At 50.0% G+C, this 16,171-nt stretch overlaps 1 protein-coding gene across 3 annotated transcripts; it reads left to right on the top strand.

Moving 5' to 3' along the window:
* Positions 1-926: 926 nt before the first annotated feature.
* Positions 927-6,123, top strand: LOC140649859 (uncharacterized). Of its 3 annotated transcripts, none has more exons than XR_012041795.1 (2): positions 927-1,469; positions 4,326-6,123. XR_012041795.1 is itself a non-coding variant. In XM_072857679.1 (2 exons), exon 1 carries the CDS (start codon positions 1,503-1,505, stop codon positions 3,726-3,728), a length of 2,226 nt encoding a protein of 741 aa, XP_072713780.1. In that variant the 5' UTR covers positions 927-1,502; the 3' UTR covers positions 3,729-3,875; positions 4,326-6,123. The 3 variants fall into 3 exon arrangements, 2 of the variants coding, with proteins under 2 accessions (XP_072713780.1, XP_072713779.1); XM_072857679.1 differs by having other exon boundaries at positions 927-3,875; XM_072857678.1 differs by having other exon boundaries at positions 927-3,875; positions 4,305-6,123.
* Positions 6,124-16,171: the final 10,048 nt, after the last annotated feature.

Raw genomic sequence — 16,171 nt, 5'->3', positions numbered from 1 at the left:
GCAGGGCACAGCACAACACAGCAAGGAATGGTATAGTGCAGAATGGCATGACATGACAGGGCACAGCACAGTGTGGAAGGGCAGGCTACCAAACCTGCCCAGCAGAAGGCAGAAGCAAGAGATAGGTAGGGGCTGCTGGAAGATTCGAGGGAAGCCTGTGGGTGGTGAAGTTGCAGTGGCTTCAGTACTAGAGTAATGGTGCTTTCTGCTGCAGCACCAGGCAGGGAATTGGACAGCACTGAAGAGACAGTCCAGGAGGTGGGAGACCTCTCAGAGGTGTGGTAAGTGAGGTGAGGCCTAAGAAGAGGAGCAAGCATGGCTTCTCCAGCTTGTGGGGAAACCTGACCAGTCCTTACCTCTGTGTGCTGAGGAGGTGATGGCACAGGCTCTAACTGGGCTGGAGGGTTTGTCCCTGAGCATATGGACAATGTGAGGGGCCTGCATCCAAGGGGAGGCCCATCAATGTGGGGGGCTCCACATGCAGGCAAGTGTCCTGGGCAGTGGGGCCATGATCATGCCTAGTGGCAGTGAACACCATTGGCTCACTGGTGTCACGACTGCTGGGGCACTAACAGATGCAGACGTTTGGGCTGGTGCCCCCAGCACAGTCTCACCAGCTCCTCTGCAGCTGGGGATGCTCTGTCCCCTCCGGGGTGCTGCTCCGAATGAAGGCACAGGTGTGAGTTGTGTCCCATCTGCAGGAGAGGCAGCACTGGGCTAGTGGAGTGGTAAGGAAATGAGGAAATTAACCTAAATCATCCTCTATTGCCTTACAGGCAGTAAGCCACTGTTTTCTGTGGGCAAGGGAGACTGGAAGGAGGAGTCAAGCCAAGTGGGAATCTGTGAGCAACCTTGGTCCCAAGGGGCTGCTAAGGTGGCTCAGCCTAGCTGTGACTTTGGGCAGACTCGGGTGTTGGGGCCTTGAATATGTGGAACGTATATGAGAGGATCTAGGCAAGGAAAAGGGAAAGAAGAAGAACAAAGACGCCTTAGTTTAAGGAAGTCTGCGGCTGCAAGCAAAATGTTGCAGTTTGTTTGTTGCAGTTTGTTTTATCGGCCTATGAAAGCTACTTTTAACCAATCACAATGTGCATGGCAGTCGCGTGCTAGGAGCGTGAAAGTTGCTTTTAACCAATCGCAATGTGCATGGCATTCGCGTGCTAGAAGCTTATAACCAATCACAATGTGCACGTACTCAGTGTGTCGCGTGGACATGTTTGGAAAACAGATATAAGCAAAGGGAAGAATGATAATAAAGGAGCTTGATTCCACATCATATTGGTGTGCTGTTCTTCTCCGTTCACCCCCTGGGCTGCGGCATCTGGTGACCCCGACGTGATAGCACCAGGCGCTATCGAAGGACTAATTCCCCTAAGGGGACGGCTAATGTGGACGAGAGACGGGGGATGAGGATCCCGGCCGCTCGAGAGAAGCGGGTAGCGCGAGACGCTTGTGGCCACGACTGACCGGTGAGTCAGGCAGACCGAGGTCTGGAATTCAGGATGGGAAACGCTGTATCAGCGATCGAAAAGGCAGCCATAGATGGCTTGATGAAACTAGCAGAAAAGACTGATCATAAATTAGAGCGTATGGACCTCACAGACCTGCTGTTTTGGTGTAGGTGGCGCGGGTTAATTAGCGCGACCTCGCAGGTCTTTGATGATGAACATTGGAAAAACATAGGGCAAGAAATATGGGAGAGCGTCCAAAATGGAACAAAGGGGGCAAAACAACTGGCACAAACGTATCGCCAGGTCCGCCTGGTGTTAGAACAACTGCGGGCTGATGCGGCTATGATGGGCGCATTACGGAGTGCCATTGTCTCAGCACAATTAGGGGCGGTGGGAACCGCTCACGGGACTGATGGAATGGAAAATAATGATGACACCGGGAGCCCGAGTAGCTGGAACGTGTTACCTTTGTCACCTGAGGTTGCTAATAATTCACCTCCTTCCACGAATTCTTTTGTTTCTGCTCCAGTTGGGCGTAAAGGGCCTTATGATGATTTGATCCCGCCGTATATACCGGGGGACGAAGGGCTTCCTAAGCCCGATGCACCAGCTATGGAAACAATGGAGATAGACCCTGTAAAAATGCCGTTGCCCCTAGAGCCCGGGGAGCCACCCAGTTTTAAGGCACAGGAGGAACTTATGTTGCAAGTGCTAGAAGAAATGAAACGCTTGGGCGGGGGAGCATCTTGGGCCGTTAGAGCTTCTGTTTATGACCGTGCCACAAGTGCGATAAAACAGGGTTTAGAGGCGATGGAACAGTGGGTGGCAAAGGCGCAAAGTCGGGGGAATTCCGAATCAGACCTCACGCTAGGGAAACAGCAAAGGGAGCGACTGATTGAGCAGGCGGAGAAAGGGGAATTAACAGAAGAAGAGTTACATACCTTTCTAAAATCCCACTTTGGTCCCGGAGAAGGGTTAACCACAGAGGAAAGGCGTAGAATTCAGAGAGGACAGGGGGGTCTTCCGGGTAGAAGCTTAATTAAGAGGCTCCCTGACGACTCACAGTCTAGTCCGGCTGCGACGCGACCGCGAGAACCGCCGCGAGACTTAAACTTTGATGCAAAAACAAGGTGGCGGGGCATTGTAACCAACGCGCAGCTAGAAGGGGATTTTATTTTTGAACCGTTATTATCGGCACCTGTAATTACGACTGGGAACGGACGGGAGTGGCAGCCTTTGGACTGGAATCTTATTCAAAAGATGCAGAATTCTATCTTGAGCTATGGCATTGATAATAAGCTAGTGAGGCGGCAAGTGCAAGCTCTGTTTAAATATCAGGATTTGATCCCTTCCGATATTCGGGCGATAATGGAACTGATACTTGGGCCCACCTCGTTTACGCTGTTTTTGACAAAGTGGCAAGAAATATTAGAGAATCATCAGTTAGACAATATTACTCTCCCCCCAGAAGACCCCTTGCGTCTGGCCACGTTAGCACAAATGATGGGTTCCGGAGAATACCGAGACCCTCAGAGGCAAGCGGCGCTCCACCCCAGAGTCTTAGGGCAGTCAAAGGCGGCCGCTTTAGAAGCATTTGGAGCGCTTCCTCAAATCGGGAGCCCGAGTCCGCCTTACATCAAGATAACTCAGGGTGTGGGAGAACCATTTCTGTCTTTTGTTGATAAGGTACGAGAGGCTGTAGAAGCAGCGCCCAATGTACCCCCGGAGATGAAAACCATTATGGTTAAGGAGGTGGTCGTCCAAAATGCAAATACTACTTGTAAAAGAATTATAGCTGATCAACCCCCTACAGCTACCCTTTTAAAGTTGGTAGAGGCGTGCTCCCGTGCACCCTGGGAAGATGAGAGAGAAAAGGCAAAAATTCATGCGGAAGCCATGGCAGTGGCTTTGAAGCAAGGATTGCAGGGTAAGGGAGACCGAGGGTTAAATTGTTATAACTGTGGACAACCTGGTCACGTGAAAAAGAATTGTCTGCAAAAACGGATTCCACCACGAAGGGGTGCTATAGCTCCGGGTTTTTCGGGAACTTGCATGAGATGCGATAAGTTCGGGCACAAGGCACAGGAATGCCGGTCACGGTTTAAAAAGGATGGTACGCCCCTGAACAGTGCGGGAAACGGGAAGAGCCGCGGCCCGAGCGCGGCGAACAAGTACTCGGCCAACCCAGCCCAGATGGTCAGTCTGGCTGCCTCAACCAGCTCGCAGCAGCCACCTCAGGAAGCGCCGGAGTTGATCTGGCCTTGGCAAGATCAGTAAGCATTACATCGAGTGAGGTTCAGGTACTGGATACCACCGCCAAGGGGCCTTTAGGGCAAGGTTTATCAGCTTTACTTATAGGAAGGTCCTCAATCACTCGTCAAGGCATATTTGTTTTACCCGGACTAATCGATGCGGACTATACAGGTATAATTAAAATTATGGTAAAGGTTTTTTCTCCTCCCGTGACTATCCCACAAGGCAGTAAAATTGCACAGCTAATACCGTTTAAGGGCATGGTACCAAAGAAAAACCCAAACGATCAGGGGGAGAAAGGTTTTGGGAGCACTGGCAACAATCTGGTACTATTTACAGCCCGGGTTGGATCTGAGCGCCTGGAAAGAAGAGTCAACATATGGCAAGGAAATGAGTCCTTGCAAGAGGCGATGAAAGCATGTCACGTGCTTAATTGGAAAAATGTAATAGGAGGGAAAGATGAACCAAATGATGTACCAATGAGACTCCATTTGGGCAATAATCCAGCTGATTTTTCGCGCTTTGTAGTAGATGTAGAGGTATGGGATCCTGTATCGGGAACTTGGAAAGATCTGTATAAATTATTAACCTGGGGTCGAGGATATGCTTGTGTCGTTACAGGTGACAAGGCACGGTGGGTACCTGCAAAGTGGGTGCGGCCGAAGGTGACCAACAACAAGGAAAAGACCTGAAACAGCAGAATTGTGAAAGCTTATTGATGACAACGCTGTGAAAAATGACAACGCTGTGAAAGCATCTCGACTACAAAATGTTTGACAGAATAATATTTGTATTGTTCATTAGTGTTGCTTGTGAACTTTTGCAGAGCCTGCATAACCCGCGAGATAACGTGTGGGTAACATTTGCTAATGTAACTGGGCAAGAGGCTTTTTGTTTAGGCTTGGGAAGTGCTAAGAACCCCTTTCGTACATGCTTGATCGGAGTCCCTGTGTGGGAGGTTACTGAGTTTGAAGGATGGGTGAACACAACGTTGAATATTAGCTCATATGATAGCCTGAATAGAACATGTGCACAAAACGGAACAGGGGTGAGTAGCAATCAACAGCTGGCAAACGGTAGTGCGCAGTGCTGTCTGATTCTTAGCCTAAACACAACCTTAAAATCCCCCCCTGAGGAGTTGGATCTTTTTGGAAGCCTTAACACCACTAATGCCACGAATGGCAAAAGTGGGTGGCTATCCTTTGTACCCAGAAATAAGGAGAACTTTAACATGAATAAAGTAGGTTGGGCTACTCTAGACGGAAGTCTACAGTCTTTCGAAGCGTTTAGTAATCTGTACTCCAGCTGTAACGGCAGTCAGTTTTCTGAACCAAGGGCATTGCCAAAAGGCATATTTCTCATATGTGGAGACTGTGCATGGAATGGCATACCAGCTTATCCCCAAGGTGGCCCATGTTACTTAGGGAAATTATCCTTATTTCACCCAAATCTAACAGCACTGATGCAATGGGGACACAATTCGAGCCGTTCAAAACGGTCTGTCCATGAATTAAACTGTCATGACATAGGGGATCCTACATTCTGGTCAAGGACAGGGAATTTCTTCTCCTCCCTCTTGATACCTGGCTTAGCAGTGGCAAAAGCAATGACGATAGCAAAACAATTGGCCTGCTGGACAGAAAACGAATTAAACATAACCTCGGAGGTTTTGAACATGCTGACCCAAGATATCCAAAGTGTTAACCATGCAGTCCTGCAAAATCGAGCCGCAATTGACTTTTTGCTGCTAGCTCAAGGTCACGGATGTGAGGAGTTCGAAGGGATGTGTTGTATGAATTTATCAGACCACTCTAGCTCTATTCATGATAAGATCAAGCAGATGCGAGACGGGTTGCAGCATTTAAAGGAGGAATCGGGGCTGGGTATTGAGGGATGGTTAAGAGGTTTGGGAATTGGCCCCTGGTTTCGCAGTATAATAATGATGCTTGCAGGACCCCTTTTGATGATTTTGGTTATTCTATTATTTGGTCCCTGTATTATACGTTGTGTTCAAAATCAAGTAGAGGCCATAAGTCACGCAGTATTTGAAAAAAGAGGGGGAGATGTTGGGGCCTTGAATATGTGGAACGTATATGAGAGGATCTAGGCAAGGAAAAGGGAAAGAAGAAGAACAAAGACGCCTTAGTTTAAGGAAGTCTGCGGCTGCAAGCAAAATGTTGCAGTTTGTTTGTTGCAGTTTGTTTTATCGGCCTATGAAAGCTACTTTTAACCAATCACAATGTGCATGGCAGTCGCGTGCTAGGAGCGTGAAAGTTGCTTTTAACCAATCGCAATGTGCATGGCATTCGCGTGCTAGAAGCTTATAACCAATCACAATGTGCACGTACTCAGTGTGTCGCGTGGACATGTTTGGAAAACAGATATAAGCAAAGGGAAGAATGATAATAAAGGAGCTTGATTCCACATCATATTGGTGTGCTGTTCTTCTCCGTTCACCCCCTGGGCCGCGGCACTCGGGGACTCCTGAGGCTCCTCACTGTCCAGCTGATGTCCTTTGCTGCAGCCTGTGTTGTCCTGGCTGTGTAGCACAGCTGGAGCTAAATAGCAGCCAGACCAAGCCCTGGATGTAGTCAGCCTGCAGCAAAGGTACGCTGATGTGTGCATGTGCATGTGTGGGCACAGGCATGCATAGTTCAATGCACTAGGGCCCCCAAAATTCTTTCCTGGTCACTTCAGGAGGTCTTTCTTAGTTATAGGAGAATTGGTCTGTGCTTTGGGGAGAGCTGTGGAAGACCAGGGTAGTGCTGTTGCCATGGGAAGGACTTAATCTGCAGTATCAGTGTGTAAAGGACAAGTTCCAGCCAAGTAGAAATTGAAGTCTGGCAGAACCTAGGTTAACTTTGCATCTGTATGGCAGGTTGGGTGGTCTTTTGGCCCTGTCTGGGTTGTTCAATGCCACTCCTCAGGTGCTCTTGGTGGATCAGGAGATTACCTCCTTCCCATGCTGAGCTTTCTTGTTGCTGCAGTCAACAGTGGCCAGGACGAAGGTGAGTCTGATCTTGCTTTCCCAGCAGAATCCTGCTGGAAGGCTCCTTCTTCCTCTATCTCCATGCTGGGGAGGGAACTTCAAGGAAAGCCAAGGTTAGAGCTGGCAACTGTAAGACTGTGACTGCAAGAGGTTTTAGAGGAACAGATGGCTAGTTGTCTCTTCTCTGCAAGACCTGTTCTCACTCGGTCACTGTAGTTGAGGCCTGATCCACACTTGGTTATTGCAGAGCTGGCTGTTAACCTGAGGGTTGGTGTTAATATTGACTACTCCATGGCCTGTCTTTGCCACCAGCCAAGGATTCAGGCTCTTTGTCACTGACTGCTCTGTAGCATAGGTTCCTCTGTTCAGGCAGCCCAGTAAGCAGCAAGCATAAATGTGTGTACTGATGTCAAGCAGTTTCTGGTCATACTGCAGCTCTAACCCAAATAACTAAGTCAGGTCCTTCCTCCCGTACACTGAATGGGGCTTAACTTCATACCATGCTTTTTTCTATTGGTGATTGACTTCTGTCATTTGTTGTGTTTACATTTTAGTGGATTAGTTATTTTACCTGCATACTAAGCTGTTACTTCAGCTCCAATTGTTATCAGCACCATGACTTTGCTTCCTGCTGTACATATGTTTGTATGCTCAGCATACTGACATTTCTCAGTATGTTCTTGCTACACATAAGTAGCATCTCTCACAGCCTTTGGAGCACAATATCTTGAACACTGACATGTTGTCTAGTTGCTTATCAGTTGCATGGTTTGGATCCGTTCAGTTCAGATTGCACAGCTGCAGTAGTTACTCATTTGTTCCCTGGCTTGCCCAACATTACTGTAGCCTGCACAGGTGTGGTCAGATGAAGATGACATAGCGACTTTTAAAATACATTATTTGGAAAGCTCAGCACTGTAGGTATTAGGTATCAGTGGGTAATGCTGTTCTTTGATAGCAGAAACAGGTGTGCATTAGCACTGTGGGACAGTTTATTCTGCATCCCCCCCAAAGCCACTTTCAGGGGATTAGGTTTCTGTGTCCTTTCCCTATGCTCCAGGCTGCACTCCTATTGCTCACACAGAAGGATAATCATGCTGTCATCAGTGGAAATTTATATCTGACCACCCTTGGCCATCACTGTTGGCCATCACTGATGGCCACCCCTGGCCATCACTGAGTGGCATTCCCAGGCTTCATACACCCGCCAGATTGGTTGTCCTGGACATGGGGAAAGGACATGCTGTGCCACTCTGGGCAATTCTGGGAGCTTAGCAACCATCTCTCTCCAGTGCCACACCATCCCCTTGTGCGCTGCATTGGGGAAGAACCCTGTGACTGTGCATGGGGAGAAGCATGATGTGCTTTGGGAGCAGAGGAGAGCATTATATCTGTGGGTTCAGTCTATAAATAATGAATACTGAGAGTGCAAAGTCTCCACACATATTTTATTATTATTTGAGTGTTTGGGTTTTTGGCCAGGCGAAATTCAATTTGCAATCACAAATCAGGAACTAATACATCTAAATTGTATTATATGCCTTGCAGTGCCTTGTACTTGGAATTCAGTGGGGAAATACAGCAGCAGGCTTGAGATCCCATCCTCACCTCTGCAGCCTGGGCTGCAGGACCCACAGCCCCCAGCCTGCCTCAGTTCCCTTCAGTTCCTCTCCCTGCCTGCCAGGGAAGGCATTGTAAGTCCCACTGGGCCAGCCGACTCACCCCTGGCCATCCCCCCAGGGTGCTCTGCCCACCCACCATCCCTCCCACCTGTCTGCATTTGGCATGTGTTGCTGTGTTGCACCCCTGTTCGCTAGTACAAGCTGGCCCATGAGCAAAAGCTGTGTGTGGGCAAGGAACACGTGCCACATGGGCTGCTTGACTGCAATGTGTTGCATTGGCTGTGTGACTGCTGCTTGGTGCAGTGGTGCAGATGGCTCCACTGCCTCTGTGCTTGCTCCTTCCTGTGTCCCATGCACCCTGCCTTGCACACGCACGCAGGCTGTAGGAGGCTCTTTCAGTGAAGAGAGAATTTCCCAGAGACCCCCTGGCTCTGGAAGCGTTTAAATACACTCATTATCAGTCTTTAGTTTTGGCAGTCACTGAGGCAAATGTGAGGCTCTGGGAGAGGTGCTGGCAGCAAGGGAATGCCCTGACCGTGGTGCAGGAGCCTCCTGTACCTGCATCATGTCACCCTGCTGTCATCTTTCTCTGCCCAATACTGAATACACCAGCAAGGGTTCCCAGAGCATCAGGAATTTACCTCTGTGTCTATGTCTGTGGCCCTTGGGAGCTGGGAAAGTTTTAGATTTATGATATGCCTATGCAGAAACTGCCCATACTTTGTTGCATATAAATGTTATTGTTCAAATGAAACGCACAACGGATGCATGGATTTTGTGTCCCTAATCTAAGCTTTAGTCAGCTTTTAACTAGCGTGAGGTGGGTGTTCACAAATTTATGAAAGAAATTAACATGATGTGACCTGCAATAGCTGAGTCCTGACCTGGGGGTCCTGGACCTCTGTGACTGTTCCCTTCCTGGGACACCACACTCATGCAATTATTTCCCCAAGAAACACCAAGTTTATGAATGTCTGTGCAAGTCTCCATGTCCTCTATCCTCTCTCCAGCATAGCAAGTCTGTGCAGGCCCTGTTCTGCCTGTGTCTGCCTCCAGAGAGTGGCAGAATCACAGAATCACAGAATCGTACAGGTTGGAAAAGACCTTTAAGATCATCAAGTCCAACCGTAAACCTAACACTACGAAGACCACCACTACACCATGTCCCTAAGCACCTCATCCAAAAGTCTTTTAAATACCTCCAGGGATGGCGACTCAACCACTTCCCTGGGCAGCCTGTTCCAATGCTGGATAACCCTTTCAATGAAGTAAAATTTCCTAATATCCAGTCTAAACCTCCCCTGGCGCAACTTGAGGCCATAACCTCTTGTCCTATCACTTGTTACCTGGGAGAAGAGACCGACCCCCACCTCGCTACAACCTCCTTTCAGGTAGTTGTAGAGAGCGATAAGGTCTCCCCTCAGCCTCCTTTTCTCCAGGCTAAACAATCCCAGTTCCCTCAGCCGCTCCTCATAAGACTTCTGCTCTAGACCCTTCACCAGCTTCGTTGCCCTTCTCTGGACACGCTCCAGCCCCTCAATGTCTCTATTGCAGTGAGGGGCCCAAAACTGAACACAGTATTCGAGGTGCGGCCTCACCAGTGCTGAGTACAGGGGGACGATCACTTCCCTAGTCCTGTTGGCCACACTATTTTTGATACAAGCCAGGATGCCATTGGCTTTCTTGGCCACCTGGGCACACTGCTGGCTCATATTCAGGCAGCTGTCAACCAACACCCCCAGGTCCTTTTCTGCCTGGCAGCTTTCCAGCCACTTTTCCCCAAGCCTGTAGCGTTGCATGGGGTTGCTGTGGCCCAAGTGCAGGACCTTGCACTTGGCCTTGTTAAACCTCATACAATTGGCCTTGGCCCATCGATCCAGCCTGTCCAGGTCCCTCTGCAGAGCCTTCCTACCATCAAGCAGATCAACACTCCCACACAACTTGGTGTCATCTGCAAACTTACTGACGGTGCACTCGATCCCTTCATCCAGATCATTGATAAAGATATTAAACAGAACTGGCCCCAACACAGAGCCCTTGGGAACACCACTTGTGACCGGCCGCCAACTGGAGTAAACTCCATTCACCACCACTCTTTGGGCCCAGCCATCCAGCCAGTTCTTTACCCAGCAAAGAGTACACCCATCCAAGCCATGAGCAGCCAGTTTCTCCAGGAGAATGCTGTGGGAAACCGTGTCAAAGGCTTTACTGAAGTCTAGATAGACAACATCCACAGCCTTCCCCTCATCTACTAGGCGGGTCACCTTGTTGTAGAAGGAGATCAGGTTGGTCAAGCAGGACCTGCCTTTCCTGAACCCATGCTGGCTGGGCTTGATCCCTTGGTTATTCTCTACATGCCATGTGATAGCACTCAGGATGATCTGCTCCATCAGCTTCCCCGGTACCGAGGTCAGGCTGACAGGCCTGTAGTTCCCCGGGTCCTCCTTCTGACCCTTCTTGAAGATGGGCGTCACATTAGCTAATCTGCAGTCAGCAGGGACCTCCCCAGTTAGCCAGGACTGCTGGTAAATGATGGAAAGGGGCTTGGTGAGCACATCTGCCAGTTCCTTCAGTACTCTCGGGTGGATCTCATCAGGCCCCATAGACTTGTGAGTGTCTAAGTGGTGCAGCAGGTCACTGACCATTTCCCCCTGGATTATGGGGGCTCCATTCTGGTCCCCATCCCTATCTTCCAACTCTGGGGGCTGGGTACCCAGAGAACTATTGGCCCTACTATTACAGACTGAGGCAAAGAAGGCATTAAGTACCTCAGCCTTTTCCTCATCCTTGGTCACTGTGTTCCCTCCCCCGTCTACTAGGGGCTGGAGATTCTCCTTAGCTCCCCTTTTGCTGCTATTGTATTTGAAGAAGTATTTTTTGTTGTCTTTTACAGCAGCAGCCAGATTGAGCTCTAGCTCAGCTTTGGCCCTTCTAATTTTCTCCCTGCACAGCCTCGCTACACCTTTGTAGTCCTCCTGAGTTGCCTGTCCCTTCTTCCAGAGGTCATAGACTCTCCTCTTTTTCTTGAGTTTGAGCCAGAGCTCTCTAGTCAGCCAGGCCGGTCTTCTTCCCCGCCGGCTCGTCTTTCGGCACCTGGGGACAGCCCGCTCTTGTGCCTTTAGGACTTCCTCCTTAAAGAATGTCCAGCCTTCCTGGACTCCTTTGCCCATTAGGGCTGCCTCCCAGGGGACTCTGTCGACCAGTCTCCTAAACAAGCCGAAGTCTGCCCTCCGGAATTCTAAGGTGGCAGTTTTGCTGACCCCCCCTCGCCACTTCTCCATGTATCAAAAACTCTATCATTTCGTGATCACTCTGCCCAAGACGGCCTCCAACCATCACATGGCTCACAAGTCCTTCTCTGTTCGTGAACAAGAGGTCCAGCAGGGCACCTTCCCTAGTTGGCTCCCTCACCAGCTGTGTCAGGAAGTTCTCTGCCACACGCTCTAGGAACCTCCTAGACTGTTTCCTCTGTGCTGTATTGTATTTCCAGCAGACATCCGGTAGGTTGAAGTCCCCCACAAGAACAAGGGCTAGCGATCGTGATGCTTCTCCCAGCTGCTTATAGAATAGTTTGTCATTGTCCTCATCCTGGTTGGGTGGTCTGTAACAGACTCCCACCACAATATCTGCCTTGTTGGCCTTCCCCCTGATTCTTACCCATAGACACTCCATCCTATCATCACCATCATCAAGCTCTAAACTATCCAGACACTCCCTGACATATAGGGCTGCCCAGGTTGGCAGGTTGCCGGATGGTTGCCTGGTTGCCGAATGGTTGCCGAATGGTTGCCAGGTTGCCGAATGGTGCTGCCCAGGTTGAAAACATGGCTGCTTCAGCTCTCTGCTGTAGACCCTCCCACGGCCCGCTGTGATCTGAGCGAGGCTCACTTTGGGCGGCATTATGCCTATGGAAACAGCCAGCAGCTGCTGCTGTGACTCAGGGTGGCCTTTTCCAGGTGAGCATTGTCCTTCGACCAGCTGCAGTCTGGCCTAGAGGAGGGCTGGGGAGGGTGCAAATGCCACATCTGTCCCTGCATCCCCAGATTCTGTCTCCTGACTGGTCCCATGACTGCCTACCACATGTTCTCTCCAAAGCTGCTGTGGCTGCTGTTCTACATTGGCTGTTGTCTTCCTCCTGTTCACTGGAAAATAATGTCCGAGGTATGTTGTGAGGGTTCATTCAGCCATGTCCATGTGCCAGCTGCTGTATCTTATTTCCCTCCCATGGAGGTGGAATTAACTCATTGATCCCTTGTGATAATAATAATAATGGAGGGCAAAGGTACAGCAAAACACAGGTATTTTCTATAAAGCTGCTACAGAAAATTCCCTCATTGTCTTCAGCCAAGGAATGGGCTCAGATCCATCACCAGGTTGTGGATATCAACCCTTTGAGACTTCATGAACTCTATGAAATGTGGAAAGCCCCTCTGCTAATCATTAATGATTCCCGATCCTCCTTTTTTTTCATTTGTTGGTGGCGTTTTTTTACCATCTGCTGCATAATTGGTTTTGGGCAATTCAATGCTGCCCAAGAACAGACTTTTATACTTTTGATTATCACAGGGTATTGTGAAGTCAAGAGTTCTGCTATGTAATTATGTGCAATGTGAAAAGTAATTTATTCTGTTGCGTTTAGACCAGCTGCCCAATTATTTCTTCTTGCGCTTCCTAGTTTCTATTGTAAGAAACAGTTAATAATTGTTTGCTATATATATGTACTGCACCATTTGTGACATTGCAGATCCTTATAATCTTTCCCAGCTGATAATTTCTTTTCTGCCCTTTTAAGATGGGACAACTAGATAACATATGGTGTTTGAGATGTGGGTGTCCTGTGTATTGATACATTGATAATGTTACCACTCAACCTTTTCCCATATAATTTCCACCACATGAAGGCATCCAAGCCAAGAGCCTAGTAAAGCTAAAAAGGGATCTGACAGGTGTGTTGATAGCAAAAGTATCCAGTATTATCATGGTCATTGAGCCCACGAACGATGGAAGTTACTGAGCTGCTTTGCTTGGGAACTAAAATTAATCTCTATCAAAGCCCACAGTGGCACCCCTGAGGAAGTAGTTTATTTGTTATTGCTCATTCCACAAAGGAGGGTGCATATCAGCAGAGAAATGTACAAAGCACTGAACCTGTGGCAGGAAAGCTAACCCCAGTGAGAAAAAGGATGAGGAGCACTGGACAAATGCTGCATCCCAAGTTGAACACTGCTCTGTAGTGACCAGCTGCCATGGAAAAGGAGGTGTCTTGCACCTGTGTAAATGGGCACATAGCCTGCAAGAAGCCTGATCTGGCTCAGATACCTAACCGTCTGCCTGGTAGTGCTGGTACCTCTTCTGGGGCTTGGTGTTCAGCCAGGTACTTGGGCTTCAAGGAGGGAGAAAACTCACCTTAGAGTCCTTAAGAGGGAGGTTTGGAGCTTATGGTGAAAGCCTAAATTAGCCTGGGTTGTTTAGCCTAGAAACTATGAAACTGAGGGGGATGTGCTGACAGCTTCCCTTTATATGCCTGACAGCTGCCAAGTATATACAAGGCTGCTGCAGAGACTGGAATGGTCTGTTCTGTGTCTGGGGATAGGACTTCAGACTGTGTTGGCCTGGCCTGCATGGAGACCAGGGCTAGTCACTTCTCTCAATGTGAGACTGAGGGCTGCTGACTTGGTTTTCAGCCCTCCCCCTGCCCCTCCCTCGAGGGCTGTCTTGCTGCCTTTCCTCTGACCCCTCCTCCGTGGTGTTGCTTCTGACAGGGCCACGGTAATTTGCCATCTGCATCACTGACACTGGGATCTGCTCATTGTGTTTGCTTGTGCTGACTGTGCAATTGTTCCCATTATCTGGGAGCAGAGCTGAAGTTCCCAGATGAAGGAGAGAGGATGTGCCTGCCAGACAGCCTGGCTCCTCTACATGCCTCTGATAAGTGCAGGTTGTGTATCAACCTGCACCAGTTGTGTGGTGCTCCACAAGGCCAGGTGAAAAGCCAGGGTGGCATGGGAAGGAGACCAAGCCTGCACAAAGCCTGCATGTCACCAGCTTAGGGGCAGGCAGCTGTCAGGGACTTGAGGCAGCAAGACAAGGCACTAACTAGGCAGCCCGTGTGAGGGAGAGCCCTATGTGATTGGGCTATTACATGTGCCAGGCACGGCAGTGGTATGGTGGCATGGAACCTCCCTCTCCAGCACAGGGACTGCCCTGGGGTAGTCCTTGCATGGAAGTGGCTGGGGACCGGGGGTGGCTAGGGACGTCAGAGACCAGACTATCTTGTTACATGGTGGGGACCCAGTCACTCTGGAGGGAGCAGGATCTATGAGACTATGCAGATTGGCCTCGGACCCTTGTGCCAGCCACTTCTGCCAGTGGTGTGGCCTGTCCCTACAGTAGGTGGTTGGGCTCCCATGCAGTGACTGGAGCCAGTGCCTGTAGGCTGTAAGTATCCTCCCTGCTTTGCCCCAGCTCTGCATAGCAGCATTTCTGAGGCGGGGGCCAGGGTCATGCCTGTCCTCACCTGCTCCTGTGCTGGCCCAACCACTCTCAGATTGACTGGGCTACACTGCCAGCCTTTCTCTGTGAATAGTCACAGCCTTGCCCTAACTGCTTGGTGCACTCTCATTATGCCCCATAGCATCACAGAGCCATTGTGTTGCACTAGACCCAGCCACATATCCTGCAGTGGGAACATCCCTGTAGGCTGAGACGAAGGCATGGGGGTCCCTACACACCAGCCCTCTCCATCCACAGGATACATAATCTGATACCCTCTGTAAATCATTACTTCCTATCCTCAAGCCTCTATGTGAGAGGCAGTGCTCACGCACAGTTTTGGTGGGCAGGAAAGGTCTGATTTAATGGATGGGTCATTCTCTTTCTCCTCCTGCTGTGTCCCATCCCCTTTCAGACTTTGCTACCCTGAGATGAGGTCCCTGGCTGGCAGCCATGCGTGCTCCCACTCATCCCAGCCACTGTTCCTGCTGCTGTCCCTATCTGCCTTGTGCAATGCCTTGGCAAGGCCACAGTGCTGCAGACACTGCTCCACTGCAGGGCCCCCTTGGAGCCAGTCTGTGCCAAGCCCCTCTGCACTGTCAGAGCAAGATCTGGGAAATGGTGCCAAATGCAGGGACGTGCCAGCGCTTCTCCTCTCCATTACCCCACAGCCATGCAGAGCAGTGCAGGTTGTGCAGGCTGGGCTTGTCCTGGTATGGTCTGCTCGGAGCCGCATGTTTCTAGACTCAGACCACAGCTGAGGACCTGGGCCAGCTGCACCCCTGCCTCCCTGCCCCAAAACTGTGGTTGGCCATTTTGGCAAGGCTGGGATTCTAGCACTGCACAAGGAATGAGGGCTGTGCCTGCTCCTGGGCAGGGTTGCAGAGATGTGGCTGGGGGTGGAAGAATCTTGCACACCTGGACACAGGCACATTGCAATGCAGCAGTTGGTGATGGCATATGGGCCTTTCAGGTGAAAAGAAAGCCAAGACCTGGTGCATCCACTTGTCTGCTTCTGACAAAGATGGAGAGACACACCTGAGAAAGGCTCACAGACCTCACCAGAGCTGGCTGGGCTTGCCTGTCTCCTTTCTCCCTCAAAGGTTTCTCCTGAACCACTCTCACTGGAGACTGAGCTATGCCCTTGGTGAGGAGGAGTCCTCACCTGCTTAGTTGTAATTGTCAGGCTACCATCGTGGATGCTTGTTAACCATTTAAATGCACAATCAGTTTCTCAGGTCTGCTAAATAGCTACTCTCTTTGTTGTGTCCCACTCCCTGGAGTCAATGCCACATCTGTCCCATTCTGTGCTGGGATTAGGATCATGTCCCCCTCCTCGTGTGTGGGAGCTATCTGGAGATCCC

Source organism: Ciconia boyciana, chromosome 3, assembly GCF_034638445.1.
Source record: "Ciconia boyciana chromosome 3, ASM3463844v1, whole genome shotgun sequence".
NCBI classification, from domain to species: domain Eukaryota; kingdom Metazoa; phylum Chordata; class Aves; order Ciconiiformes; family Ciconiidae; genus Ciconia; species Ciconia boyciana.
This window is presented reverse-complemented; position numbering and strand designations above follow the sequence as displayed.